The sequence below is a fragment of the Nuphar pumila genome, chromosome 1 (assembly GCF_984573655.1).
Source record: "Nuphar pumila chromosome 1, dmNupPumi1.hap1.1, whole genome shotgun sequence".
NCBI lineage: Eukaryota > Viridiplantae > Streptophyta > Magnoliopsida > Nymphaeales > Nymphaeaceae > Nuphar > Nuphar pumila.
The window spans coordinates 7841968-7869208 of record NC_143249.1 but is presented as its reverse complement, the minus strand read 5'-3'; the positions used below and the strand labels follow the sequence as shown (position 1 = coordinate 7869208).

Below are 27241 nucleotides of genomic sequence, written 5' to 3'. Positions count from 1 at the left end.
CGTGCAATCTACTCGCCAACTTGTGATTAATGGGCAAAATCATAATTTTTGCATGAAAACTTATCTAACTATGCTTATAAAATTAATAGAATGCTAATATTTTATTATACATAAAATTCTGCCAAATTTCTCTGTCAAATTTTTGTTTTGCCAGATTTTGCAAACTTTAAGTACATCATTAACTTTGGTAAATTTTAAACTGTAAAAACCATTATGAAAAAAATGCTCAAACTACTGAAATTTAGAGAACATATGGCCTACTTTATTCTAAAAAGCAACTAGTTTATTAATTATTAAACTTATTAAATTAATGAATATTGCGTTAAAGAGGAGAATATACATAAAAATAACTTTCATTCTTTTGGATCCTTAATTTTCTACCCATATTAATATCTTTTTTAATAATAATATGTAAAAACTTGATTTTTTTGTTATGTTGGTAAGGTAATAATAAAAAAAAAGCTTGAGTAGAAAAGAAGTGAGAAATTTCAAAGGCACTTAACTTTTCAAAAGACAAAGGAGGATGGGGTTGGGCAAAGGCGAAGAATGAAACCACACAATTCTAAATATTAAGGTAGAGAGAGAGGACTCCTTTTTATCAACAAAACAAAAATATTTTTTTTTCTAAGAACCAAAAAAAGATTAACTATACAGTAAATTTTTTAAGTATGTTAAATGTTGTTGGTAGGCAATATTTTCTACTAGTTCAATAGACAACCAAATAATGCATTTCCTCAAACAATTGCTAATAAATATGAATCAGACAAAGGAGGTAAAGCAAAGTATGGTACTAACTACTCCACATATCCGACCGTTGGTTTTGCATCGAATACCACAAGCTGCCCAAACCAGAAATCCCCTTTTTGTCATCATGCGAAATTTATCCCACGTCTTTTTATAAAAAGTAAAGATCTACCCAAAAGTGAAAGTTGCAAAACGGTCCTTAGCAAAAGTAGTGCCATTGTAAATAATTTCTCAAATGTGGGCATTATCCAAGAAAGGTTTTAGTTAAGCCCTCGGGTAAAGAATTACACCAAAGACTTTAATTATTACATTCACATGTTTGTTAGTTGATCTGGCGGTGGATGCTCTCTCTATCTCTCTCTCTCTAACCTCCTGCCAATAATTGCAAACATCAATTCTTTCTTTGATCAGCCCTTGTTGGGGCCCTCTCTCCATGCTCCCTCCATAAAATTCCAGAGAAGCCTCTGTGTTCTGTGACTGAGAACCAGATAACCCCTTGTCTGGATACAAAATCTGGGCACCACCCACCTCCTGAAACCTTAATGGGAGTGATGGGTAGTCCATGAACTCTAGGGTGAGGTCTAGGGTTGTGGAATTTTCACAAGGGGGATCAACATGTCTTATGGAAGGTATGAGGGCAAGGGTGGAGCCTTTGCTGGTCTTCTTGTGATCTTGCTCCCGGTTTTCTGCTCGCAACTCTTCTCCCCACTAGGCCACGCATCGCCTTCAGTTTTTTCTGTAAGGCTGTTCTCCTCTTGTTGTTTGATCTTTGCATCGTTTCCGCTTGTGGGTGTTTTCTGAAACGGTTTTTTTCTTCATTTCTTTCTGTTCTTTGTTTATCTCTTTTTGTTTTTCTGTGATCTTTTTTGTCACGAAGAAGAATAAAGTGATACTTATGTGATACATATGGTTGATCTTTTTTTGTGGGTATTGTGTCTTTTGCTTCAAACATGGTCTTGGTGTCCGTTATTTGGTGGATTTTATGTATAGGATGAAGAGTTCTTTGGCATATGATTCATTGTATTTTGTTTATTTTCATCATGGGTATTTTGCATTTTTTCTCTGAACATGGTAGTTTAACTGAAATTCATAGTTTATTGCATGAAACGAATGGTTTCATTTGGTATTAATGGTGTGGTTTAATGTGATTCTGGCATGTTCTAATGGTGCATTTTTTTGAATTTATAACCCGAAGAAACCGCACCTGGCACGAAGACATGGTCGCGCTGGCTCAGCCTGCCATACCTACGGTCTTCGTGCCGGCAGCTTAAAACTACGAGGTTAGGACTCATGTCCCCGGCGCCTATGCTAGGCATCTAATGGTACATTTAAAGTTGATTTTATTGACCTCATGTGGTGGCAAGGATCACAGAGACACGGTTTTGATGTTTTGTATCCTTCTACTCAGTTTCAAGAGTAAAAGTCCCATGATAATTTTACCTGATGTTATTAGGGAAAGATCGGGAGTGACAGCTATGTGAATTGTATAGTAAATTGAGTTGAATATTGATTGAATCATATCAAAAGGGATAAGTAGCACAGGGTCTTATTGAGGACGCATGCCTCATCCTGTAATTCTAAAATTTAAAGCAATGATTTGACAGAGATTTGGGTGAGCTATATGTTCTTGCATCTCTGACGGCAGTGCCATTTGCAGGAATGGAAAGCGCCTAGGCCAAGGCATTTGCCTTTAATAAAGGGAGCTTTAAACCGTCCATCGGTAAGTAGTTGATCTCTTATTTCCTTGTGGACTCGCAGAAGCTTATAAGTGTGCTTCAGAACCATTGATGGAGTACTGCATGCCTAAGTGCTCGATTCTTCTATATGAGATGTCTACAAGTGCTTTGGCATGTCTTCTGCATTTGTCCTATAGCTTAATCAAATTTTATATGATATTATCTTATTTGGGCTGATTTCTGCTTTGTGCATTGATTTACACTCTATCCAGGTGAATGGAGAGCACTCTGATCTATGGTCCCCCCTGCCTGACCAGGGATGGAAACGTTGTGATGAACCTTCAACCACCCAAGGCATGACCTGTATTTTAAAACCTTAATGTATATGTTTCGATAATAATGAATAGTTTTTAAGAAATCTTGGTATAGGTAGATGTGCACATATGCTCAGGTTATATCTGATTTGTTTATATTTTTTTTCTTATTTTGTATAGCATGGGCCACAAAATCAGAAGGATTTATCCAGGTTTTCCTTGATGGAGGTTTGAACCAGCAGAGAATGGGGGTAAGTTATTTGCATTTTGAATATTGCCAAATGAAAGATGAATAGCCCTTAATTTCTGTGTTTAAGTGCGTTGTAAACTTTGATATTATCGTGAACCTGAAATGAAGCTTTTAGCTTATATTTGCTTCTTTTGTTCAAAAGATTTGTGATGCAGTTGCTGTTGCCAAAATTTTGAATGCGACTCTTGTCATCCCCTATCTTGAAGTTAATCCTGTTTGGAAAGATTCAAGGTAATAACTCTTTACTTCTCTTGCTGTTTCTCCAGTCTTTTCATTGTAATGTGAACATATTGTATCCTAAGCACAAAATCAAGGTTTCGGTAATTTTTGCAGCTCATTCACTGACATATTTGATGTGGATCACTTCATTGATGTCCTCAAGGATGACATACAAATAGTAAAAGAATTGCCCAAAGAATTTTCATGGAGCACCAGAGAGTATTATGCTACAGGAATTCGAGACACACGGGTTAAGTCAGCTCCACTTCATGCTTCAGCAAATTGGTATCTAGACAATGTCTTATCCATACTGCAGAGGTAAAGTGCGAAGCTGAATTTGTTGTTATTTGGAGCTTCAATTCAGAAATAGTGTATCACAGTCTTTTGTACTATTTTTAATTCAGTTCTAATATAAAAGGAAAGTCATGCTTATATGGAAAGTCTTTTGCTTCAAAAGATTAGATAACTTGGAAGACAGCATATGGTAATGAAACTGCTTATGACATATTTTGATATAGATGTAGATATGTAAATGAAATGGTTGTCTCTGCATGCGTAAGGATGATAATGATGCTGATAAGACATTTTGTTCTAGAGAGGGCATAAATGTGCACACATGCATATAGGTGTGGGTTTGTTCATGTATTCCTCTGCTTATTGTGCTAGATATGCTGAACACATACTAGATTCCCCTGTTCTTTGTCTATACTTCGAAATGAGCATACACAAAAGGAACCAAAAGATCCATGAGCCATATGGCTGATGAGGTCCCTACCATCCCTTTTTAAACTTATATTTTGATGATATGAATCCTTTAATATATTTTAAGTGAAAAGGATCATTTGCTATTGGATAATACGTTTCATGTTCTGTGATCTTTCCTTACGTTTTTTGGTCAGTCCTAACTATTTTAAGCCCGTGATCTTCATTCCTTTTAGCTGATAATAAGTTTGTTATCTCTAGATATTCAACTACAAGAATTGTGATTGTAGTATCGTACTGGTGGAGAGATTGAATTCTTTATTTGATGTCATGCTTACTTTAGTTGGTGGAATTTTCACTTTATTAACTTCATTAAATGTCTCAAATTATTTTTTATCAATTTTTCTTGTGTCAGTCATGGTATTGCTGCTATTTCTCCTTTCTCCCATCGGCTGGCTTTTGATAACATGCCCATGCACATTCAGCGCTTACGTTGTAAGGTCAACTTTCAAGCTCTGACCTTTGTCCCTCAAATCAATGCTTTGGGGGAGACCCTTGTTCAACGCCTCAAGTACCACACTCGCCAAAATGAAGAGGGCAAGTACATACGAGAGACAACTAATAAAGTGGTGGATGAAGTTTCTGGAAAATTTGTTGTTCTACACCTTCGTTTCGACAAGGTATTATTTGAGCATTTTTTTCCAAGCATTTTTTTTATTATTTGAGTCTATGTTCTTATTTTACTTTTATGCAAATTTGACATTGTTGACAAGTTATTGTCTGGAAGTTCAAGGTCTCAGATCTAAAAGGACTAGGGAGAAATAAGGGTATACAGCCATCCCTAATCTACTTTATTGAAGATCCTCTAAAATGAGAATGAAGGAAGAAACACACAAACTCCAGAATGAACCAAATAACATTGAGTTCTTTTCATTATGTTCTGTGTTTACGAGGGGACTGTGCACAGATTCCACCGATCTTTCTAAATACATATGTTCCAATATTACATTTGAATTTGTAAAGCATCTTTAACACAAAGAATCTAGATCCATACATAAGGTCTTGCAATGCCTCAGGCATTTCAGCTAGGTGAAAATCCAGTACAAGTATCAGGAAACTTCCCCTGAAAAGTGGCCATGGAGGTTTATGTCACTACTGACATTAAAGACTGATTTGAGCTAAACCCGTTAAGGTTTGGTCACTGATACACATGTAGTTACAATTATCCCATTCAAGCAGGCATCCATCTTTGCAAATGATGCAACACACCTTATAGAGAAAATCTGATTAGAATATAGAGGCATAATGCAACTTAGGGATGAGAATACCCAGCCCCTTGGATGGCATAAATTCTGAGGTTCAACTAGCTGAAGGTTTAGGATCATGGTGATAATCATGGCAAAGGCAAAAGAATTGAGCTTCTTCTGGAGGTTATGTGTTGAACAATGGCCTGATTCAGGAAACATAATCCTTGTCATCATCAAGCCCTGCCTTGTCTACTGTTAAATAATGTAACATAATTTAATATGTAATCTCATAGTTTTAGTTTACTTTTAAAAGTTTAGTTAGGATTAGGTTAGTTTATTTAACTAGGTTAGGTTTCTTTTTCTTTTTTAGTTTATTTTTGGACTTTTTTGGCTTTATGCTTTTTTGACCAAAGTCAAAAAGCATAAAGTAGAGAGAGTTGTTGGACTCCCAACAGCTCTATTTAGAGCCGTTGGGAGCCCAACGACTCCCTCATTCCCTCTCTCCCTTGTATTATAAATAAGGGGTGATCTCCTTGTGTTTTGTATTAAGGCTTTTCATAAAGCCCTTTCACATTCAATAAAGAGGTTCATTTTTTATGCCCTTGTGCATATGTATCCGTGCCATTTGTGCACTTGTGAGAGTTCTCCTTGTGCCTTTGTGCACACCTCTTGTCTCAAGTATCGTGTGTGTACACACACTCTCTTTATAGAGATTTTCACATCTACATGGTTTTGTGAGTCATATTTCTGGAATGTTTGCTATGATCTGACTGATGGGAATGTCTTTCATGTCTTATTGTCTCCCTCCAATCTTGTATTGGATCCATATTCTTGACGAGTTCATTCAAAACGGATTGTGTCACCTATACTGGTGTTGTTTGAACTCTCCATATGGGCAAATCATTTGAGAAAGCCACACTAATTTCCCTGATGTTGGTGCTATGCATAAGCTTCCTCTGATGCCTTTCTTTCTTAATTTTTTGATTGGAAAGATGGGGTTAGGCAGACCCCATTCTGGGGGTTTGTCCTTGCATGTTTCTGTTTAATTTCAGAACCCCCAGTCTTGCAAGATTCATAGCTGTGAAATTCTGCATTTTTCCAATATGATGACACATGAATCCTCGAAATCAAATCTGCCTTTCCACCAGATCAGCCTCCAGTTTACTAAGTGGAACCTGACCTTCTAACATTCTGCTAATCCTCCTCTCCACCACATCATATTGTGAGGACTCGATGATCACCATGTCCGAATACTGCATGTGATTCAGGATATCCAACCACACTTGTCATTCTCTAGTAACTTCCTTTTTTTGGCTTGGAAATCCATCCCATTACATTATTCCAGCCATCACTCCTTATAGTGAAACCCACTGTCCACTGCTGGTTGCATAGGTTGAATACATTAATTTTCTTCCATCCGGGGCTTTCCATCTATTAGCATTTAACCATCGTTGACATATTTCTTATTAATCCAAAGATCCATCTTACACATGTCCATCCTAACTACATTCTCTTCTTGCCACTTGTTATTGCACAACATTCAACACCATACAGTAGCTTACATCTTATTGCAGCCTTATTCCACTTCCGGTTCTTTTGGATTCCTTCTCTATATTTAGAAGTAGCTACATTTCCTATCCTTAATCTATTACCAGTACAATCTAAGTCATTAGCATCCTCACTAATATTCATTTGTCTATTACTTGAGAGCAAAAACTTCTGCAACTGAAATATAATCCTATTTTTTGAACAATTTGTTGAAATTTGTTCTAGATAATCACAGATGGAGTGATTGGTGCTAAAGTATGCTTCTCTCAAAAGCAAGAAAGAAAATTTTCATTTTATTTTTTTTCAGCAATCTTCCCTCTTTTGAGCTGCTAGTATGTTGTTCAGGAATTTCTAGACTTTTGAGTTACCAATGTTTTTTGGAGTAGCACCCTGTGTGTGTGTGTGTGCATGTGTGTTGTGTGTGTGTGTTGTGTGTGTGTTTGTGTTGTGTTGTGTGTATGTGTGTGCGTGTGTGTGCATGTGTGTGTTGTGTTGTGTGTGTGTGTGCATGTGTGTTGTGTGTGTGTGTGGGGGGGGGGGGGGGGTGCATGTGTGTGTTTGTGTGTCAAGTGTGTGCGTGCATGTGTGTGTGTGTCATCTACTTTAACCTTTATCATTGGACATGTGAATTGGAGATTCTTAACAAAGCTCTCTTCATCAACTTTTATTTATAGGTGTTAGAAACCTGGCCCTATAGAGGAATGATTTTTGCAATTCTAGCCTTGGGAAGGCTCTGGCACAGGGAAAAGCCAGGAAAGAGAAATTTGTTCTCAATCTAGCTAAGCTATGCATCATATAAGGCCAACATTAGGAAAATGGCGAATATCGATCCCTCTATGTGGGTTGCGGTTGAAGAAGACATAGAAGAGAAGAGAGAGAAACCTGGGCCTATGGAGGAACGATTTTTGCAATTCTAGCCTCGGGAAGGCTCTGCCAGGAAAGAGAAATTTGTTCTCAATCTAGCTAAGCTTTGTGGCAGATAAGGCCGGTAGTAGGAAAATGGTGAATATCGATCCCTCTGTGTGGGCTGATGTTGAAGAAGACATGGAAGAGAAGAGGGAGAAAAGGCGTTTCTTCTGTGACTAGGGTTTCATGAACAAGGTAAATAAAATAAGAATCAATCTATTAGTTTCATTCATAATTAATCAATAATAATAACACTTATTTATAGAGTTTACCAAAGAGTTCTAAAAGAAATAAAAGTCCAAGAAAATAAGAATCCAAATAGGAAAGGCGTCCTCTTGTCCCTGTCAGAATGAGTCTCTTGGGCAGATCTGGATCTTTGTGAATGAAATTGGGGTGGTCCGTAACAATCCACCCTTCTTAAACTCATCTTGTCCTCAAGGCGAGAACTTCGAAAACCTGTTGCAACAACCGATCCTTGTCACCTTAAACGCCCTCAGTCTGTGCCGCCTATTATGTGTCTGCTTCTTGCGGTCTAAGTTGTGGTTATATGAGGTTGGAGGATCCAGAGAAGCTCGTCGCACTCTATTATCCCTTGCTCTATTGATCCAGGGTCCAATTGGGTCTAAGTTTTTATTGGGTGTTAGAGTAGGACCTGAGTCAAATGAGAAAGATGAAATTCAGATTTGGGTTGGGCATTTAGAAGTAGGACCAAAGACATGTATTTGGTCCAAGAAAGAATTCAGACCCAACCCGACTAAGTTTAAGGAGGTAGATCCGAGTCCAAAACCAGTGGCAATTGATTTGGGGTCTAAGAACCAGTAAGAATCGGTTTGGGCTGTAATAAAATGGTGATCTTTGAAAAATGCACAAAAGCTCACAATGGGTGTCTATTGGAGACACTACAAGCACTACCCACAAAAAGATATAAATGGAAGAACACAATAAAAATAATAAATATTTATTTCTCATGAGAAATGCTTAAGAAGCATTGAATTACAAAAGAGGGGATCACTCATATTTATACAAGGAGAGGAGTGAGAAGAGCTCTTAGAGAGGTGTTCCTAAGAGTCGTTGGACCTAGTCCAACGGCTCTATTTATAGCCGTTGGACTAGGTCCAACGACTATAATATTAGTCAAGATCTAATTAGATCTTGACTAATTAGATAAAAAAAGAAAAAGAATAAAGAAAATAAAGAAAGTAAAAAATATAAATATATATTATATTATTATTATTATGTTATATATATTACAAATTTTGTATTTTTAACACTCTCCCTCAAACTTATGGTATAATGAACGAAAGTTCGTTTAAGAGGAAATGATATCTAGGAGCAGCGAGAGATTTGGTGAAGAAGTCTTCTAATTGATATTCTGATGTAACATATGGCAAATCAATGGTTCCATGTAGATATTCTTCTCTGACATAGTGACAGTCCATTTCAATATGTTTGGTACGTTCATGAAATGTTCAGTTGCTGACAATATAGATCGCACTCTTGTTGTCACAACACATGCGTGAAGGTTGTGTTACTTTAACTCTCATGTCACTTAGGAGACATAAGCCAAACTACTTCCATTGTTGTGGTGACCATGACTCGGTATTCAGCTTCAGTGCACGAAAGAAAGACCTTCTGCTGCTTTTTGCATCGCCATAAAATCAGGGATTCACCTAAGAAAACACAAAAACTAGTGGTTGAGTGTTTGTTATTGGGATCACCTCTCCAATCAACATCAATATAAGCAATTAAATCTAAAGAAGATGAAGCAGAGAAGAAGAAACCTCGTGAAATAGAGGACTTTAGGTATCTAATAATACCAAAACTGCTTCCATATGAACAGAAGTAGGAGCATGCTGAAACTGGCTAGCTGTGTATAGTATGTGTGCTATATCACGCCTAATAATGGAGAGATTGTAAGGAGTGGGATCATCAAGAGGTTCTTCATCATTAATTCTTATTTTGATGTTAACAACTTCTGAATCTGTAATTTCAGACCTGGAAACAATATCAAAAGCAAATTTAGATTAAGATAATAAATACCCGTGAGGGGAATAAAAAACTTCAATTTCTAAGAAATATTTCAATAAACCTAAATCAGTCATTTCAAAATGAGTTTTAAGAAGCTTTTTAATGTTTTCAACTCCTTGTTTGTCGCCTCCGGTGATGGTCATGTCATCCACATAGAAAAGGAGAACAATAATCCCTGCATCAGAATTCTTAATAAATAAAGCAATGTTAGTAAAAAAAGATCAAAAACCAATATCAAGTATAACATGACTAAACCTGTCATACCAGGCTTTTGGTGCCTGTTTAAGACCATAAAGAGCTTTTTCTAAACGAAGAGCTTTATCCTTAGGGATACTACTATCAGGTGGGGCTTCCATATTGATGCAGCCGCATTGGAGGAAGGAGTGAAACAATGACCACCGTGAATCGGTGGCTGAACTCTTTATTAAACTCAACAAATGTTTCAATGAACAATGAGAAAATGCAATAAGCAATAAAGAATGTAAAGGAAAACAGTAGGCAGAAAGAAAACAGGAAAAACTGCAAGAAGGTAAAAGACGGCTGGAGTTTCAATCTTCTCTGCCTTCACGCAACCCTAGGCAGGGCCTTTTAAAGGTTGTTTACTAGACCCGGGTCGTGGGTCTAGATTTGGATCCGACCCACGATCCGGGTCAATCTCTATCTGCAGCTGGTTCTGGGGCGTGCGAGCTCCACCACGCCTGACGTAGGTGCGCAGGGGTACCTCCCTGCGTCGTGGCTCCGTCCCTGCAAGTGAGTCATATGCGCGGGGTCCTTCATCTGCCCTTTGTGGCGGATCGGGTGGCACGATGGACCCAATCGGGTCCTGCCCTGCATCATTCTCCCCTGGTTGGGAAGAAGTCGGCTCTGTCGACTTGTTGTTGCCACAGAAAGCATATAGATCAGCCACGTTGAAAATAGGGGAAATATGCCAATCATCGGGCAGCTCAAGGAGGTAAGCATTCGAACCCAATCGCTGAAGGATCCTAAAAGGGCCATACTTCTTAGGACTTAATTTGCTATAGGTGCCTACAGGAAAATGCTCTGGTCGCAGATACACCCAGACAAGTTGACCGACCTCGAAATGGACATCACGACGACCCTGATCTACGAAAGCTTTGTAGGTCTCATAGCTTTCAACAAGTTTGGCCCGGACTTGTCTGTGAACGTCACGCATATATTCAACGGCATCAAAGGCATCCGGAGCTGGAGCTGAGAGATCTGACACAGGGGCTAGGTCAATGACATGGGTGGGAGACCGACCATACACTACCTGGAACGGAGATTTACCAGTAGAACGGTTAATGGAGTTGTTATAGGCGAACTCGGCTTGGGGCAATACGAGATCCCAAGTTTTGACATTTTCGCCCACTAGGCTCCGTAACAAATTTCCTAAGGTGCGGTTCACAACTTCGGTTTGACCATCAGTCTGGGGGTGATACGCACTACTGAACTGAAGCTTAGTTTTCAACAGGGCCCATAACGATTTCCAAAAGTGGCTCATAAAGCGCGTGTCGTGATCAGAAGTGATTGTGTGGGGTAGACCGTGGAAACGGGCAACGTCCTTGAAATAATATGAGGCGACTAAAGAGGCATCGGTGGTGCGCTTGCACGGAACAAAGATAGCCATTTTGGAGAACCGGTCAACAACTACTAAAATTGAATCAAAACGACGTGGTGTGCGGGGAAGGCCCACGATAAAATCCATGGATACATGCTCCCACGGCCGTTCAGGAATGGGTAATGGGGTATACAGACCACTATTCTGACGATGACCCTTGGACACTTGACACACATGACAGCCTTGGATGAACTTGACAACATCTTTGCGTATTTTGGGCCAAAAGTATCGTTCATCTAAGAGAGCGAACGTCTTATCATGCCCGAAATGCCCTGCTAACCCTTCTTCATGTAATTCAGAAATCAACTGAAGTCTAAGGGAGAAATTGGGCACACATAATTGGTTACCACGGAAGAGGTAACCATTATGAATACAAAAACGGGGGTCGAGGTTGCGATCTGAAGAGGTGCACCCTTCCCAGACTTTGTGAAAATCAGGGTCCGTAGGGTATAACTCTTTGCATTGTTCAAAACCAATGACCTGCACTGACATACATAGTCATCAAAAGACTGTTCTTCCTACTAAGAGCGTCAGCCACCTTGTTCAGGGTACCAGATTGATGCCGAAGCGAAAAGGTGTACTCTTGCAAGAAGCTGACCCACTTGGCATGACGAGCACTCAACTTCTTTTGACTGTTCAGATACTTCAATGCCTCATGGTCCGTGTACAAGACAAATTACTTATAAATGAGATAATGTCTCCAATAACGAAGGGCTTGTACAACGGCATAGAACTCAACATCGTAAGTGGAGTATTGGCACCTGGCCTGAGTCAGCTTCTCGCTAAAGAAGGCAACAGGCCTACGATTCTGACTCAAGACGGCGTCAATCCCCACTTTAGAGGCATCACATTCAACCTCAAAGACTGCACTAAAATCTGGGAGAGCTAAGATAGGAGCACTGATCATTTTGTCTTTGATGATTGTAAAGGCTTTGCTCGCCGCTGGCGTCCAATGAAAACTAGTACCTTTTAGGCACTCCGTGATAGGGGCCATAAGGGTACTAAAATTTCTCACGAAACGTCGGTAAAAAGTGGCTAACCCGTGGAAACTACGGATCTCTCCTATAGTCTTTGGGGTAGGCCAATCGACAATCGCGCGGACTTTTGCGGGGTCGGCCTTGACGCCATCAGATGACACAATAAACCCTAAGAACACGACACTGGACGTCATAAACTCACACTTCTTGGCATTGACATACAATTTTTCCTTTCTCAAAATATCTAGGACTTGACGCAGGTGACTCAAATGCTCGGACAATGAGGAACTATAGATCAAAATGTCGTCAAAGTAGACAACAACAAACTTCCCAATGCACGAACGCAAGACCTGGGTCATTATGTTCATAAAGGTACTTGGGGCATTAGATAACCCAAATGGCATGACTAACCACTCGTACAATCCATCACGCGTCTTGAATACTGTTTTCCACTCGTCCCCTTCGCGTATACGAATCTGGTGATACCCGCTTTTTAGATCTATTTTAGAGAAAATGGAGGCACCAGATAACATATCAAACATATCATCCAAACGAGGAATGGGAAAACGGTATTTGACTGTGATGCGATTGATCGCACGACTATCAACACACATGCGCATGGACCCATCTTTCTTAGGAGTAAGTAAGGCGGGAACGACACAAGGACTAACACTCTCGTGAATGAAACCCTTTTGCAGCAATTGCTGAACCTGTCTTAATAACTCATTATGCTCAGCAGGGTTCATGCGATAAGCGGGAAGGTTGGGTAGACTCGACCCTGGCACAAAGTCAATGGCATGCTGAACTACCCTTGCCGAAGGTAATCCATCAGGTAGTTCATCCGGCATAATGTCGCGGAACTCCTCTAGAAGAGGGGCAACGTCCGCGGGAATGGGCACGGACGAACTCATCACTGGCTTTGCCACTAGGGCATAACAATAGCCATCTTCCTGACAATGGTCCAGGAAGAGCCGGTACGAGAGGCCTGCGATTCGGGGAACTCGCTCAGGTTTGTCTACAGTGGGGAAACCAGTCTCCTTGATAGGTAGAAGGATTATCCTATGGCCATTAAAGACAAAGGAGTATGTGTTCTTGCGGCGATCGTGAGTTGTCTGGCGATCGAACTGCCAGGGGCGTCCCAAGAGAATGTGACACGCGTGCATAGGGGCTACATCACACCACACCTCATCGTGGTAGTGTTCCCCCATGGAAAACCGGATTAGGCATCGCTGAGTGATGGGGACCTCATTTCCTTTCTTGAACCAGGCCATCTTATAGGGTTGGGACAACTTTTCGGTGTTGAGTTTCAAGGTAGACACCACACTCTCAGACACCATGTTCTCACATGCTCCGGTATCAATGATGACATCACAAGCGTGCCCCTCACAGTTGCACCGGGTCCTAAAATGTTATTCCTTAGCCATTTCGATGGGGCCGATTCTCGGGGTGTGGTCAACACATGAAGGATGGACAACAAACTTTCGACGTTGCCGTCGAACTCTATAACTCCCCTCTCATCCTCAACCTCAACTAATGAATTGTCATCACTATCACTCTCACTTGCAGACTCGACAATTCCTTCAACAAGATGGGTGTTCCTGCTCACGGTCGGACACTTGGACGCGACATGTCCTAACTCTTGACACCTAAAACAACGAAGGGTCGACTTACTAGGTTTGGCTTTGGACCGGGTGTGGAAAGTCGGGCCTGACTGGTCAGGTTTGCTAAGGTCTGTTCTAGGTTTTGAATCACTAGGGGAGCTTGCTCCCCTGGTTGGGAAACTCGGCTTGGGTCGACTGGTGGGCTCACTACGGGTCGTTCTATATTCTTGCCTCCGCTTCAGCTTGTCCTCGATGTTCATGGCGTAACTGCTGGCTTGATCTAATGTCTCCACTGTGACACAACTAAAATCGTCAGAGATAACAGGGCGGAGACCCGAAATGTACCTCGTGACCTGTTAATGAGCTGTTTCCTCGATCTGCACACGCAGGGAAAGACGATGGAACTCCGCGGTATACTCTGCTACAGTTCGGGAACCTTGGCGCAGGGTTAGGTATTCCTTGTAGGCTCGCTCGGCGTGATCCGAAGGCACGAACTTTGACTGCATCAGTCTTTGCATTTCCTCCCACGACTGTACGCGCTCTAATCCCTGCCGCTCCCTTGATCGTTGGAACTCCACCCACCATGTCTGTGCTAGGCCTCTCCGTCGCGTAGACGCTAGCGAGACACGACGATGTTCAGCGACGGTGTGATAGTCGAAGAAGAACTGCACTGCATAAGACCAGTCAAAAAACTGTTCCGCGTCGAATCACCCCGCAAACTCCGGAAGATCCAGTTTTACGCCATAGGTGGAGGAGTGGTCTGGTGCTCTCTGTTGTCGCGGCTCCACCATTCCTGCAGGATGCTCGTTCCAGAAAATGTCGTCGTCCCATACTGCTTCATTGCCCGTAGGGGGGTATGGCTCGCCGGGATGCTGGTGCTGTCAAACTCTTCCGATGGGGGGTCGGCGGTTAGGGCGCGCCGGTTCCTGCTGACATTGCCTCGGTCTGGTTTGCCCGTGGGCGGGCACCATCTGCGGCCGGTATTGTGGTACTGGAATGACGGGAAGTCCAAGGTAGGGGGAAGGGTTCGGGTGAGGTTCTGGTTCCTGGCAGGTAGAATTGGTATAATATGGTTGTGGGTTAGGAGTATGGTGTTGGGCCGGATGTTGTGTTGGGTTTTGGGTCAGGGTTGGGTAAACAGGTGAGTTTGGGTTTGGGTATGGGTATGGGGCTTGGTGGGTATATGGATGGGTTGACTCGCCTGATGGGATGTGGATCGGGCCCATTCCTACACTACTCGTCGGACCCAGATAGGGATGGGTTGGATCGGGGTTCGCGTTGTGGGGATAATAAGCTTGGTTGGAACTCGATCCCCGATCCATAAGATGATGAGTCTGGTTTTGACCCGGCTCAAATCCAAACTGGAGCTCCGTCCGGGTCCGATATGGGTTATGGTCGGCCTGGGGTATATTTTGAGGGTCGGAATTAATGGGTTGGTTCTGGTTCGGGGCTGCCCGCGAACCGGAACCAACTAGGTAGGCTGGGTAGAGGGTGTCTAGACCCAAACCCGCTCTCTGGGACCCAAGGGTTGGTCCCAACGAAACGGGCCTGTGCCCTGCTGGAACAAAAACCGAGTTGGACCCTCTGATGTCAGGTCCCCCCAAATGGGTCTGGCCCGCTCCCGCTCGTAGAGGTACCACTTCGGAGCCTCCCCGCGCGGGATCGGGAGGGAGAGATGGCTCTCCCCTGATTCGGACAGACGAACCTGGGTCTACAACTGGGCCCATCGTGACGCTGGGGCCCTGCCGACCCAGGTCCAGTTGTTGCGCATCGCGCGTGGTGCCCTGCCACGAGGCCGGACCTGCAGATGGGCCCAGCGCAAGGCTGGGACCCTGCAGCGTAGCCCCAGGTACGCGCAACCACTCGCCGGGACTGGCAGGTGTCCCCTGCCCTACCTGCGATCCCAACGCAGGGAGGCACGGTTTAGATGGTGGGGCTGTTACCAAAGGGTTGTTGCTCATCGAGGCTCCCTGGTGTTGCTGCGCATTATTCAGATCAGGGGCGAGGGCTGTCGCCGGCAGGAACGCGGTGCTTCGACCCTGCTGGTGTTGCGCCGGCTGCAGGGATGCGGTAAAGCTGGGAAGTGGATCTGCTGCTGCGCCCTCGACGAGGCCTGCGCACATTGTTGCACACGGCTCTTGGGGTTTCTTGAGTGTTGTCACGCGATCTTCAAACCCGTCCATCCTCTTTGATAGGCCGACGATATCCCTACTCATTCGCATCATGTTTTCTTGGATTTTCGTCAATACATCCATGACACACAATAATGGGTCCTCGCTGCCGGCCTCTTCACGTTCCTCGCCTCGCACCGGATCGCTCCCTGCTTCAAGAGCCATCTCGCTGATGAAGATGGGTGCGGCTCTGATACCACTTTGATGCAGCCGCATTGGAGGAAGGAGTGAAACAATGACCACCGTGAATCGGTGGCTGAACTCTTTATTAAACTCAACAAATGTTTCAATGAACAATGAGAAAATGCAATAAGCAATAAAGAATGTAAAGGAAAACAGTAGGCAGAAAGAAAACAGGAAAAACTGCAAGAAGGTAAAAGACGACTGGAGTTTCAATCTTATCTGCCTTCACGCAACCCTAGGCAGGGCCTTTTAAAGGCTGTTTACTGGACCCGGGTCGTGGGTCCAGATTTGGATCCGACCCACGATCCGGGTTAGTCTCTATCTGCAGCTGGTTCTGGGGCGTGCGAGCTACACCACGCCTGACGTAGGTGCGCAGGAGTACCTCCCTGTGTCGTGGCTCCGTCCCTGCAAGTGAGTCATATGCGCGGGGTCCTTCATCTGCCCTTTGTGGCGGATCGGGTGGCACGATGGACCCAATCGGGTCCTGCCCTGCATCACATATAAACTTCTTCAACTAGATTTTCATTGAGAAAAACATTTTTGACATCCATTTGAAATATGAGTCATTTTGTAATAAAGGCTAAAGCTATTAATGTCCTAACAGTGGTCATCCGAGCAACTTGAATAAAAATTTCTTCGTAATTGATGCCATACTCTTAGGCATATCCCTTGGCCACTAATCTAGCTTTATACCTTTCAAGAGTTCATCACTCTTGGTTTTAACTTTGTAAACCCATCGACAACCTATAGGTTTCTTGCCTAGAGAAATATCTTTAATAGTCCAAGTGTTAGCCTTTTCTAATGCTTCCAATTCTGCCTTTATGGCTTCTACCCATTCTGTATGGTTTTTGGCTTGTGAATATGATTGTGTTAAGGCAATAAATGCCTTATATGTGGGTGAAAAAGATTCACAAGGCATAACTTTTTTAGGAGGTCTAGAAATTCTGGACGACCTTCTGGTTTGTACTTCAGAGTATTTTTCTAATGTACATAGAAGATTAATTTCTCTACGTCTTGAATATTGTAGACTAACGTCCTTATGAGTTTGCTCTTCATTATCAACATTATGTTCAGAATCAATACTACCTTTATTATCGTCTGAATCGTATTCATGATCACATTCATTAGTTTTTGAAGTCAAATCTATTAAAAAAGAACATTCGGTTACTTCCTTGGGCTTTTCAAATTTAAAGAAACTTTCTTTTTCCAAGAAGGATACATTTCTTAATACCTACAATTTTTCATTTTGAAAATCAAAATACCTATAGCCTTTTTGGTTATCTATATAACCTAAGAATGTACATGGAATGGCATACAAGAGAGTTTATCATTCTTTTTTGTGAAAACAAAACATTTGCATCCAAAGACCCTTAATTTAGAGCAATCAAGAGATAGGTTTACAAGTTTCTCAATTGGAATTATGTTTTTAAAAGATGACATTTGATTAATGAGATAGGTAGTCGTTAGGGCAACTTCTGCCCAAAATCCTTTGGGAACTTGATTTGCTACTAATAAAGTCCTAGTGGTTTTCATAATGTATCGATATTTTTGTTCGGCCAGACCATTTTTTTGTAGTGTTTGTGGACAAGATGTTTGATGTGTGATGCCATGTAAATTAAGATAGTCTTTAAATTCTTTGGACATAAATTTTTTTCCCTAAATCAATGCGAAAAATGAAAATATCATTTTGAAATTTATTTTTAGCCATTTTATGAAATGCTTGAGTATGAAAAAACCTCAGATTTATGCTTAAAGAAGTAAATCCAAATATGCCTAGAAAAGTCATCGACAAAAATTACATAATATGCATATCCACATTTTGATATGACCGGTGCAGGACCCTAAACATCCGAATGTATTAACTCAAGTATTCTAGAAGAAATAAAAGTTTTATCATGAAATGATAATCTTTTTATTTTTCCAAGAATACAATCTTTACAAGTAAAACTTTTAGAATTACATTTTTTTTTTAAACTTAGAAAATGTTGGATTTTAGACATATGAGGATGGCCAAGTCTTTTGTGCCATAGATCCAAATTTAATTTCTGAACATTATAATAGAAAACATTCTTGGGCAGTTCCAAAAAAAATCATATAATAGAGTCTTCCTTCTCTATAGCCTTCCCCAATCAGCTTCCCTGACTGACGATCCTATACCCAACAACCATGAAAAGAGAAGGAGATATTGCACCCGTAATCAGATATTTGAGAAACAAATAAAAGATATAAATTTAATTTAGGAATATATCTAACTTCTGGAATAAATAATTTTTTGGATTTTTGAAGGTTTTCAAAATTTCCTATTCCTTGAATTTCAAGAGATGTACCATCGCCTCTAAAAACTTTTGACACACTTGAGTTATTGTTAAGACATTCAGACAAACTATAGATATTTGAGGTCATATGAAAAGACGCACTACGGTCAATAAGCCAAGTATAGTTACCTGGATCGGAGAAGGATGAAACAACTGCTCTGGTTGAGGCTTCGGTTGAGGAGGATGCTCCCTTGAGAAGAGGTTGAACGATCTTCATTAGTTGAGTCATAGATACAGATGCATCTTGATTGATTTGATTTTTTGGTTTTGAACCAACATATACAACTTTTTTTCTTCTCTTCTCTCTAACTTAGGGCATTGAGGCCTATAGTGCCCCGGTTCATGACAATGGTGGAAATGACTTTTCTCTTGTCAAAATCATCATTTTGTCTACCAAAGTGAAGTGTTTTATAGGTGCGTATATAATTTTTTGGTCTAGATACAGCTAGAACAGAATCATCATCATGCTTTGGAGTATTTTTTTGAGTTTATTTTCCTCTATAGTATCAATGATAGAAGAAAGCTTTCCTCGATGTAAGAGAGTCAATTTGGTTGTTTTACATTCCAGCCTTAAACCGTTTACAAATTGATAAAAATGTTCCATATCAAGTTGCTTTTAGCGAAGCTTGATGTCTTTGAAGCAATGTCATTTTGGCCCGAGAAGAGCCAACTCTTACCAAAGCTCGGATAATTCATTGTAATATTCCCTAATACTTTTATTTTTTTGAGTCATAGTCCGAACTTTGTCTTGCAAATTGCACACATGTGCAATATCTTTAAGGGAATACATATTTCTAAGGTATTCTAAGCTTTATCGGCATGTTCGAATTTGGCTAGATTAAAGCATTTTTTGATATCAATACTATTAATTAGCTATGACATAATTTTGGAGTGCCCTATTCTCCACTCTTTCCATTTTTTTCATAGGTCGCCAAGGTCGTATTCTTCTCTATTTCTGTGAGAGGTATTTCTTTGTTATTCTCAAATTTTGTGAGAACTAGTTTTGGTTCCGAATCGGAACCATCCACTATACTCCACAACCCTTTCCCCCAAATACGGTGCTTCATAATTGAAGCTCACATTACATAGTTGGTGTCATTTAATTTCATGGGCATGATGATGACTTTATCATTGTCAATTTTTTTTTTATAAGGGTGAGAAAAAGAAAGAAAGATAGATAGGAGAGAAAAAAATAGATAAGAGATTGAGAAAGAGCACAATCACAAATTTGCATAGCCAAACTTTTCTCCGAACGCCTTCTTTAAAAAAAACACTTGAATCATGAACAAGAGGATGAATCACCCTTTGCTAAGGAGGCACGAAAAACGAGGTGAAAATTCTCCAAGATCTAAAAAAGCTTTAAAGCTTTGATACCATGTAATGAAATGGTGATCTTCCACAAATGCTTACAATGGGTGTCTATTAAAGACACTACAAGCACTACCCACAAAAGGGTATAAATGAAAGAACATAATAAAAATAATAAATATTTATTTCTCATGAGAAATGCTTAAGAAGCATTGAATTACAAAGGAGGGGATCACCCCTATTTATACAAGAAAAGAGAGGAGTGGAAAGAGCTCTTCCTAAGAGTTGTTGGACCTAGTCCAACAACTTTATTTATAGCCGTTGGCTGTCACATGGGTGTGGGTGCGGCACTTTAAAAAAACTTGGGTGCGGGGGTGCCAGAAAAATATAAATAAATATATATATATATATATATATATATATATATATATATATATATATATATATATATATATATATATATATATAAAGTTCAAAAGTTGGACATAAATGACCCTAGGTGTGTTGACCGCACCCAGGGTCAGGTTGACAGCACCGGGTGCCGCACCCGCACGCGCACTTGCGTCGCCTAGTTGGCCGAGTCCCTGTGACATAGGCCGTTGGACTAGGTCCAATGACTATAATATTAGTCAAGATCTAATTAGATCTTGACTAACTAGTTCAATGTGAACTAGAAAAAAAAAGAAAAAGAATAAAGAAAATAAAGAAAGTAAAAAATATAAATATATATTATATTATATATATTACACATTTTGTATTTTTAACATGGGCCACACCCCATAACCAGTCAAGAATGGGTTTGAATAAATTCCAGATGAGTATAAACTAGGCTTTTGGTCCCCATTTGGAAGGAAGTCTCTCTCCCACTGTGTGATGGTCTCTCCTCAGGGCTGTCCTCAAACAGTAGAGGGAGCACTATCCGGCCAATGGAAGGGCACCGGTCAGAATCCATTCGACACTAGGCCCTTGCCCAACCGACTGGGCCTCCCACACATGGAGAGGAAATGCAGTGGTAAGCAATCCCAGGTCGTGGGCGGTCCTCCGATGGGTTGGAGAGGGGTCGGCCGGCCAGTAGTCACAGACTGGATGAGCCTTCACCGGCGGCCGGTGGTCCGCTGTGGGTGGTAGGGAGGAAGGGGAATGGGGAAGAGGAAGGGGTCAGAGAGGTGAAGAGAGGGAGAAAGGGTTCAATAGGTGGCAGCAGCAGGGGGCTGAGAGGGAGAGAGCGGTGAAGGCAAGCAATCGAGCAAGACAGATCGTCCACCTCCAGCGCTGGCGGCAAGCTGTAGCAGGGGCTGAGAGGGAGAGATGAGAGACGATAGAAAAGAGGGTTGGCGATGGGGGCCAGCGATGATGGTGGTCAACAATTTGTTTTTGTTGCTATTGTCGTTTGTGGCGATGGTCCAGGGGGGAATGTCGATGAGCACGATGGAGCCAACACCGATCTTGGGGTGGCAGCCGCTAACATCCTTGTCGGTGCCGCTGAGGGTGATGTGGTGAAGGACTCGTTAATCTTCTCCATCACTTGAGCGAATTTCAAACTCCCCGATGTTTCGATCAATGTGATGATAGGAACCTAAACGAATTCAAGAAGGGCGTGAGCCCCTGCTGTTGCTAAAGATGATCTTGATCTACCTCTAAGAACACTGATCCACAATTCTTGATCCCGCAGAAAACCTCGTTTTGATACCAATGTTAGAAACTCGGCCCTATGGAGGTACAATTTTTTGCAATTTCGGCCTCGAGAAGGTTTTGGCGTAGGGAAAAGCCGAGAAATAAAGATTCATTCTCAATCTGGCTAAGCTCTGGGTCAGGGTCAGCACCATGGCAAAGGGAGAATATTGATCCCTCTAAGTGAGTTGTTGCCGAGGAAAAAGGGAGGGATAAAAGACGTTCAGACTAGGGTTCCATGAATCACAAAAAATGAATTAATCTACTAATTTCATTCATAATTAATCAAGAATAATAACATTTATTTATAGAATCTACCAAAGAGTCTTAAAAAAGAGAGTCAAAGAAAATAAGAATCCAAAATGAAAAGGGCATCCTCCAGTCAGACTCGGTCTCTTGGACGGTCTATATCCTTCTGAATGGATCTAAGGTGGTCCGTAACAATAGGCTAGCAGTGCCAGTGTTATAGGTGAGTGACATATGATGTATTGTTTAGTACAATGTACAGAAAGGCCATTGCTTTATCTGATACCTTATTCCTGTATTTGTATTGTTGACTTCTTGCTTATGATCATGTATGCTCTGTTGAGTTTCAAATCCTAAAGTTCTAATGTCTCCATGTCTCCGTAGTGCTAGTATAGACTTACTATTTTCATATTCTTAATCTAGTAATTTCTATGGTCTATATTATAGGAACTTGAATCATTGTTGGATGCCTTTTAACTCTCTTGAGTCTCTTCTACACAGGATATGGCAGCTCATTCTGCTTGTGATTTTGGAGGTGGAAAGACTGAAAAACTGGCCCTTGCTAAATATCGTCAAGTGATTTGGCAAGGAAGAGTCTTGAATTCGCAGTTCACAGATGAGGAATTGAGGAGCAAGGGGCGCTGCCCTTTGACACCCGAAGAGATAGGCTTACTGCTTGCAGCTTTAGGCTTTGACAACAGCACGCGTCTCTATCTCGCTTCCTACAAGGTGTTAAGCCCATTCCTTTTCATGATATATATCTTGCCCTTTCCTTTGAAGAACAGCTCTGAAAAGGATTCTTTCACAGGTGTATGGTGGGGAAGCAAGAATCTCTGCACTGCGCAAGCTTTTTCCTTTGATGGAAGACAAGAAGAGCGTAGCATCAGAAGAAGAGCTGGCAAAAGTCGAAGGGAAAGCTTCTCTACTCGCTGCAGTTGATTATTACGTGAGCATGCAGAGCGACATATTTGTTTCAGCTTCTCCGGGCAACATGCATAATGCACTGGTAATGACATCTTTACATCTGTTTTGGTTAATTTTGGTTGCTGTTTAAAATTTACAAATATGTGGTTTACAAAATGTGCCTTGGGTGCTGTATATATGTGCACACCTAGTATCACATATGGGTTATGGTGGTGACATGGTGCGGTCAAAATCATCCTCAAGTATCATGAGGCTGTAATCTGGGGGCAGCGTTTACCATGCTAGGGCAGCTGATAGCTACCTTGCATGGTGAGCTTTCCCCACCTATGATATGGGAGAAGCTCCATTGTTGCTCTAATAGAGGTTGGTTTTATGCAATTTCAAGTTTTAGTTATTGGATGATATTGTCAAATTTGTCTTGCAAAACAATATTAATGAACGTTGAACACATACCTAGGAAAACTAGGCAGAACACAAGGCAAAGTCAAACCAACAAAAATTGATCAAGGGCAGATGCTTGGTTTATGTGAATCACTAGAACTTGGTTGTTTCTGTACTAGGTGGGACATCGTTCTTATGCAAACTTGAAGACCATTAGACCAAACATGGCGTTGTTGGGACACCTGTTTCTAAATAAGAGCTTGGGATGGGACGAGTTCCAGGAGGCTGTCGTCGATGGGCACAAGAACAGACAAGGGGAGATCAGATTGCGGAAACCGACTCAGTCGATATATACATACCCCATTCCAGATTGTATGTGCAGTACGTAACATGTATTTGATTTCTGTGGACCAGAAAATTATACCTCTGTAATAACCTCTTGCAGCTAATAAACATTACTAGTAGCCTGTGTTGTAAATCAGCATATTGTTTGTGGTGCTCTCTCTCTCTCTCTCTCTCTCTCTCTCTCTCTCTCTCTCTCTCTCTCTGGTGCACACACACAGAGGCACACATGCACACGTGCACCGCAGAAATGTGAGAGAATGCTATGACTATCCTGTAAATGATCATATATAGTAAGTGTTTCGGATGAATGACATAAACACCAACCTTTCATCCATGAATAGAAACACACATCCAGAGGCAACTCAGACAAATCACTCCATCTCAACAGAAACGGAAGGGTTCACGGCACATGGAGGAGCATGGGTGGCCATATGATGGCGAGCCCATGCCTTGAAGTTCTCGATCACAAAGCCATGTTGGTTGTCCTCAACTGAGCTGATCAATTCCAAGACGAATCCATCGACATCAAAGGCTTCATCACGCTTGGGATGCTCATGGTGAGAACAGCTGAAGGATGGTTCACTTGCTGCTGGGAAATTGGTTTTGGCTTTAGATCCCTTCAACCTCCTTGCAGCGGAATCGTAAGCTCTAGCTGCTTCTTCGGCCGTATCAAACGTGCCAAGCCAGTGCCTTCTCTTTCTTGCTGAATCTCTTATCTCTGCTGAGAACCTTCCCCACGGCCGCCTCCTCACTCCTCTGTAGCCAGTGCTGTTTCTGAGCGTCTTCTCCGCTTCCATTTTCATCCACAGAACAGAATGAGCAAAAACTGAGTGGCTCCTGTTTCTGTGGGTGGTAACGTGGTGCATGGTTTTATCATTATTCTCATCATAGAGTCGGTTATAAATGGTAATTGATGTGAAACGTCTGCACGATAGTATGGTTTAGCTACATGCAATATGGTATTTAATGCTTACAGAATAGACCCCTGGGTGCTATCAAGTAGCAAAGGCTTATATTGAGAAACTACATATTCCCTTTGTGTTGTGTAAGGTTGTCCAATATGAGTCCTATCCAATTATCCATAATATGTGATAGCAGAGTATATGGATCTCACATGACCTTTGTCAAGGTTATTCACTAGTAGAGACAATGGCTAGCAAACCCAATGTTAGTCAATATGGTACCGGACCTACAATTCAAGGCGGATTCCGATTCGAAGCTGAATCAAACTGAATCGGCCAACTTTTAACCAGAAAATGTCATAAAAATACTAATATATATTTTAATTTATAACCCAAAAAAAATGCACCCAGCACGAAGACTTGATTGCGCTGGCTCAGCTTGTCATACCTACGGTCGTCATGCCTGCAGCATAAAGGTTAGGACCCCTGCCCCTGCGGCCTATGTACGTGCTGGCTTGCGCAGAAGAGCGACACCCATGAGAATCAAACCCTGATTGCCCGTCTAGCAGCCAAGGCCCCCACCCCCACTATGCCAACCCTCCTTGGGGCAAAATACTAAAATATTTTATCCATTTTTAACATTAAAAAGTATTGAATCAGCCATGTACCGTATCGATTTCTGGCGATGATATGCATCGGCCAATTCAGGTTGACTCGCACCTATGCTTCTCTTTTATTTTTTAATAGATAACGAAGACAGAAGGATTTTTCCGACGCTCCTTGAAGGAACCAGACCATCATTTTGCCAACCACCCTTTATAGATGCAAAACCTTGTCTGCCGGCAATGTTTTTTTTTCTCACTTCAGACTTGTAGTGAGGGATACACGTCTCAGGTATCTCATATGTATGTATTTTCTTGTTAACTTTGTTTCATAAAAATAAACCAAATTAAACCTGTATATAATATATCATTTCCTTTTTATAACTGATCAGTTTTTGTTTTTATTTATTTTTTGGATAATCCAAGGGAAAAGCCTTCTCATTACTGGCCACACATTGGCTGGCCTCTGGTTGGTAAAACCCTTGATCCTCCTTGCCCAGCCCACAGGAAAGTACACCCAGCTTCAATCTTGCCCCCTGGATTTTGAGCTTATGACGTCCCATCAACGTGGTCACATTCACAAGTCACCCTTACCAGATGAGCATAGGCCTTGTGAGCCTTTTATGTTGTTTTTTCTATCGTGGAATTATTGTCATTTCATCCATTGCTAACTATAGGATAGACTACCAACGGGGACTCTGCTTGTCAGGTAGGCCAGCTAGTGCACGTTACCCTGTGTTGGGATGTTGCAGGTTCAAAACACAATGGTATAGTTGTATAACTGATAGAGGTCAGCCTAACCCCAGCTTGCCTTTCAAAAAAAAAAAACTATAGGATGGACTAGGGGTCCAATGAGATAGCTGGATGAATGGTTAGGCTGCTCTATCATAATATAGGTTTGAATCCCACGGGGACTATCCCCCAACTTGCCTATAAAAAAAGAAAAATGAAAATTTATGTGACAGACCCCTCTTTTCCCTAGTTTAAGAAAGGGAATATAATGAAGTATAAATAGATGAAGGTGATTTTATGGGCTTAGTTAAATGTGGTATCAGATGTTTGCCAACTTTAATTTTCAAATGCAACAGCTGGGTCACAAATTTTTTTTCCACAAAAAAGACAAACATTTAGACTGCATTTGCTTCCAGTTTAAAGAAAAAATGAAGAGGGTAACGATTACATGCATAAATGAGCTATGTGTATGTGAGGTCACCAAACGGAAAAATAGATTAATTGACATGGGTGAACGTGGGTGATTTATGGTTGACAGTTAAAATAGCATGGTGCAGAAATTAGTACAGTTAAAGAGAGTGGGGTCTAGAGCACCATAAGCATACATAACTTCTAGGGTCCCATCTAGAACTAGCACCGAGCTTTCCTTGTTCAAGCTTGATCTGTTTCTTTCAGTACAACTTTGAGCTTTGGGCCCAAGCTTATCGTGCCACACTCTCAAGGTGAGTCTAAGATTGAGCAAGCTCAGACAAAAATATCTCTGTGGACAGAATGAGTAAATAAAGCTTGAACCTATGATTTTCGGCTCAATAATTTTATGCCTTCAATATCACCAAATAATATATATATATATATATATATATATATATATATATATATATATATATATATATATATATATATATATATATATATATATATATATATGGTGGCACATGCTCTTGTTTGTCTCGATGCATTTTAGTATGATTTATTTAATATGTAAATAGGTTTTATCATGTCTAATACACTGTAAGATTCATTTTTTTAGATGGTGAAAAATGAATAGCTCACAATTCATGAAAATGTGGGTGGTTTAGAAATGGTATAAAACATCCTGTTTGAATCAACCTTAATACATGAAAATAACAAATAGAACATTCTAAACATCATCCAAAGGTTAGATTTTGCTTTTGGGGCCTAAATCTATGTAAATCAAGAGTGTACCACCATTTAGGATGGCAGTGGACCCGGGGGGAAATGGGTTCCCGCCCCGCCTCGCCCCTTTTAGACCGGGGATGGAGGCTTAGATGAAGGTTAAAATCAAAACCTCTGTGGGGATGGAGGTGAGGATGGACTTACGCTTTCCCCCACCCTGATCCCTGCCTTGCCCTGCCCTGCCTTGTCCCCAATCCTTCTAAAGGATGGCAATGAATCAAGGGAAAATGGCCCCCCGCCCTGCCTCACCCCCGTTTGGACCAGGGATGGAGGACATGAAATGACGATGGAGGCGGGGGTGGAGGTTAAAATCCAAACTCGTGCAAGGATGGAGGTCCAGATTTTGAGACGGGCCAAGGTGGAGACCTTATCCTGGCCCCGCCCTGGTCCATTGCCATCCCTACCATCATAAGGTGGCACAATACCACCATAGA

The 27241-nt window shown here is 41.4% G+C and overlaps 1 protein-coding gene across 1 annotated transcript; it reads left to right on the top strand.

Annotated features, from left to right (window-relative positions):
• Positions 1 to 1072: 1072 nt before the first annotated feature.
• LOC149847860 (O-fucosyltransferase 31-like) lies at positions 1073 to 23507 on the top strand. The gene is made up of 10 exons (XM_090004748.1): positions 1073 to 1482; positions 2402 to 2464; positions 2693 to 2774; positions 2915 to 2985; positions 3127 to 3215; positions 3318 to 3521; positions 4321 to 4585; positions 22226 to 22453; positions 22533 to 22730; positions 23209 to 23507. The coding sequence occupies exons 1-10, from the start codon at positions 1360 to 1362 to the stop codon at positions 23416 to 23418; spliced, it is 1533 nt and encodes a 510-aa protein (XP_089860874.1). The 5' UTR covers positions 1073 to 1359; the 3' UTR covers positions 23419 to 23507.
• The last annotated feature ends 3734 nt before the right edge of the window (positions 23508 to 27241 follow it).